The sequence below is a fragment of the Plectropomus leopardus genome, unplaced genomic scaffold, assembly GCF_008729295.1.
Source record: "Plectropomus leopardus isolate mb unplaced genomic scaffold, YSFRI_Pleo_2.0 unplaced_scaffold25198, whole genome shotgun sequence".
Lineage (NCBI taxonomy): Eukaryota > Metazoa > Chordata > Actinopteri > Perciformes > Serranidae > Plectropomus > Plectropomus leopardus.
Genome location: NW_024627377.1, coordinates 1 through 3973, shown reverse-complemented (window position 1 = coordinate 3973; position 3973 = coordinate 1). Strand labels below are relative to the sequence as shown.

The window sequence follows — 3973 nt, the reverse complement described above, 5'->3', positions numbered from 1 at the left end:
ACACAAACATTACCTGAAAATAAGCGCAAAAACAACAAAGTAAAAAATAATAAAAAGAAAATGACCTGGGGGAAAAAGTGCTTAGAAATTGTAATAATTCTGTAAAAAGTACAAAAACATTACCTGAAAATTACAAACAAAAACAGCAAACAAAAAAAAAAAGTAAAAAAAGAATATGACCCAGGGAAAAAGCTGATTAAAAATTTTGATAATTCTGTAAAATAATTTAAAATATATAATATAAACGGTTCTCTGGACATTTTCCTCTAGATAAAAAAAAATCTATATTTCCAATTTCTTGCTAAGTTGCTCTTTGCCTTTTTTCACATTTTTTCAAAAAAGTTAAACTAACTTGCTAATGTTTAAATACTTGTAAAAGGCGTTTGAAAGTTTTTACAGGGTTAAAGAGTAAGAAAAAAGTAAACAGTGACTGTCATAATTTGAAAAAGCACAGATTGACTCTTAAATTGCTAGTTTTTCCTTCAAGTCCAAAATAAAAATGTATTCTGCTTAGAGCCTAGTTGATATTTTAAAAGCTTGAACCAGTGATTTTTTCTTAAATATGTCTTAAATGACTAATAATTACAGATTTATTTTCTGCAAACTGTACTTAAATTCCTCCTTAAGTATACTGCAGCTATTACTGAAGCATAACTGCATGCAGTGCCACAAAATCTCTAAATTCTTACAGATACGTGATGCTGTGCAGTAGATTTGTATCCTGGTCAAACATCAGCTTGTAACATTGACTCAGAACTGGCAGCAGCCTCCTCCCTGCTTTCAGTGAGTCCCGGGTGTAACGTCTCTCAAACAAAACCCCTTTAGCTTCGTAAGTCCAGCCACACTTGGACCTCGCGGAGCATTTCTTCCCAGAGAACTTAATCAGGTATTTCCTGTGCTGGAGGCCTCCGAGTTTAACCACGACGAAGAGGTCGTAGGTCACACTGGACTGTGCTGACCTCTGGATCTGTAACACAGTTATAGTACATTACATAGATTTTCTCTCTTTTATTCACAATGCTGCTGTTCCTGTAACTGCCGCATGTAGCCTTAGTTTTGCAAAAGTCTCATAGTTTTTCTTTAAAAACAAAACGCTTTAACACTTACTACTGTCAGTTTTCACAAATGAAAAACAACAGCTACCTGAGCAGGGACGGGCTGTCCGTCGTCATCAAATACGGCTGCAGTGGGGAAGGTTACGGTGACGTTGATGATGGTGGTGATGTTCCAGGCTAACGGGTTGTAAACGATGACGTGCTGCTCCAAAGCCTCATGAAAACCTGGTTCCAGGAGATTTAAGAGTGCGTCATTTAAACAGAAGCATAAATGTTTAAAAGAATACAACAATTTGTAATTGATACACAAACGGTCATTTTGGGGTAAGATATTCCCTTCAGAAAACCCCTCATTGATTAATCTTAAAGGAGCACTGAGCTCAAAGTGCAACTAAATGTTTCCACCTTTTCTGTGGTAGCGGCTGCCGAGGATGCTGGGTATTTCGAGCCTGTGGGGCAGCAGGAAGAGTGCAGCCAGCAGCTCCTCCACGCCCATCATGGCCTGCCTGAGATGCTGCAGGTACATGTCCGCCACTTTGGGAGACTCGGTGCCGGTGATGCCGTCATGATGCTGCACCTAAAAACACACACGGTGAATAACATTTTCTGTTCAAATCAAACACATACGGACTCAGATTTTGAATCTTTATCCTGAATTTGACTGTGAATGGACAAAATTTCCTTTTTCCATTTACAGTTATTCATTTTTATGTCTATTATTATTATTGTTGTTATATGTTATTGTTACTATTATTGTTGCTGTGTACTCTGCCCTCTCTCTCTCTTTCCTATTTATCATTTTGTCATCTACTATTATTTTATTGTTCTTTACGACATCTATTGTCTATTGTCTGTCCTGGAAGGGGGATCCCTCCCCGGTCGCTCTTCCTGAGGTTTTTATCTGGGTTTTTGGGAGGACGTTTTTCCTTCGTTGCTGTGAGGGTCCGAGGACAGAGGGACGCTGTATGCAGTAAAGCCCTCAGAGGCTAATTGTGATTTGTGATAATGAACTTTTATATATAAAATCTGATTGAAAATGGAGTTATTTCCTGTTAAAAGAGTCAAATATTTTCGACACATCACCTCTGAGACAGCCCAGCGCAGCGCCCTCAGTTTGTCCAGGGCCCAGTCTTTAGCTACAGGTCCGTCGGGGAAGCTGATTCGGTAGCGGGTGAAGAGCGTCTCCGCTGCATGCAGCTGAGAGCTCGCACGTTGAGCCACTCCTTTCAGAACATTTCTGGAGGCGTAAAACCCCGTCCACGCCTGGTGCGGCTCTGGGAATGAAATCAGCCACAGTAGATGATAAAAACAAGAAAACTGCCTTTTTTGCGTCTTTTAATGCGCAGTAAGTGATGCTTTGTGTCGTGTTTTAGGATGTAGATTCTCACCAGTGGAGTATGGTAGAAAATCTTCACTTCCACGAAGATCCCAGACCAGATCTGATTGGTGGATCGCTTTGAAGTACTCACTAAGAGTGGCGTACTGGACTGTCACCCCAAACTCTTTGCTGTTCTGGTTGATGTACTTCATCAGAGGGTCCATGTTGTTGAACTGGACAGATGAGTTGTAGAACTGTTTGTCACAACCCTGAAACACAAAAAGAGTGCGGGGGGATCTTAGTTACATGTTCATGCGCAGAGAAGCAAAATTAATTCCAGTAAATTTATTTGTTTTTCTCTTTTCTCACCCATGGCCAGAGCACGTGGTTCGTCCTGAACCACGCAGCCCTATGCTTGATGTTCTTCACCATCGTCTTGGCGTAGGCCTTTACCGTCTCCTTGGTGACGGGCAGGCTCATGTTGGGGTAAACGCCATCTTTAGGGGGATCGGGGAACAAGGCAACGCCATTCCAATAGAAACCAGAGCTGACGAGTAAGAACATGTTTCCTTTTTATTAGAAATCTCCACTTTATCTTATACTAATTTTATAAATGTGGATGTGGAATTATGGTGAGTTCAATACGCTTCTTTCTGTTACAGAACATGGAGTAAGATGAACATGGAGTACCTGTTGGAGAAAGGCAGGTATGATGGGGTGCAGTAGCTAAACTGGTCCATAGTGTGAGTGAAGATCTGCTGCTTTTCTTTTAGAGAGGGAGAACCTCTCCATACAAACTGCAGTTTCTGCAAAACAACAATACATAGACACCATTGTCATTACCATTTAAAAGGAATACTTTTTATAAGTTGTACATTTTAATTGACTGCAGTAGTATTTGGACTGATGCGTACACTAATACCTTGTTTTTCTGCATGGTGTCTTTGAGGTCGTAATCAATGCGAGAGATGAGGTGGGCGTTGAAGCCGGCCAGGGCAAAGAGGACCGGCGTGGTCGCAGACGCTCCAAACGGATCCACGTGCCAGGAAAACTGAGGGCGCACCCCGAACGTCTCGTAGAGGAAACCATGTCCCTCTGAGACAGCGCAGAGGAAGAAAGTCTGCTACATTTCTCCTCCTCTCAAACTGTAAGTTACAGATGCAAGAAATGTGTTGCACTACCTGTCATTTGTAGAATCTCGTCGTCCAGATCAGTTACAGCCTCGTCGTGCATCACTTGGCCCCCGAGGATGAACTCAAGTCGACCCTCTTTTACAAGCTGTCGTACCTACAGAGCCAACCGCACCGTGATGTGTTAAATGTTTACTGTGTATTTAAAGGGTCACTCCAACAACAACTCTGATGCACTCTGTCTGTAATCTGTTTCTTCCCAGTCCTCAAACTTTATTAACTCCTGAAACTGGAGCAAATTGGCTTGATTTCTTTCCAAACTTGTGTGGAACACACTTAGAAACTTATGGAGAAATTACCTAAAAATTAGCAAAAAATATTGTGAAAAAAAAAAGAAAATTACATAAAAAATAGCAAAAGAGAAAACCAACAAAATAAAACCCCAAAGAAAAATAAGTTAAAATTAAAAA

At 40.8% G+C, this 3973-nt stretch overlaps 1 protein-coding gene across 1 annotated transcript; it reads right to left on the bottom strand.

Moving 5' to 3' along the window:
- Positions 1-685: 685 nt before the first annotated feature.
- LOC121966601 (epididymis-specific alpha-mannosidase-like) lies at positions 686-3660 on the bottom strand (the record flags this gene model as incomplete). Its single annotated transcript, XM_042516679.1, has 9 exons — positions 686-967; positions 1144-1280; positions 1461-1632; positions 2139-2329; positions 2444-2642; positions 2743-2920; positions 3064-3179; positions 3296-3468; positions 3555-3660. Coding segments are annotated over 9 exons (1554 nt in total), but the record flags the coding sequence as incomplete, so codon positions are not given.
- Between the last annotated feature and the right edge of the window lie 313 nt (positions 3661-3973).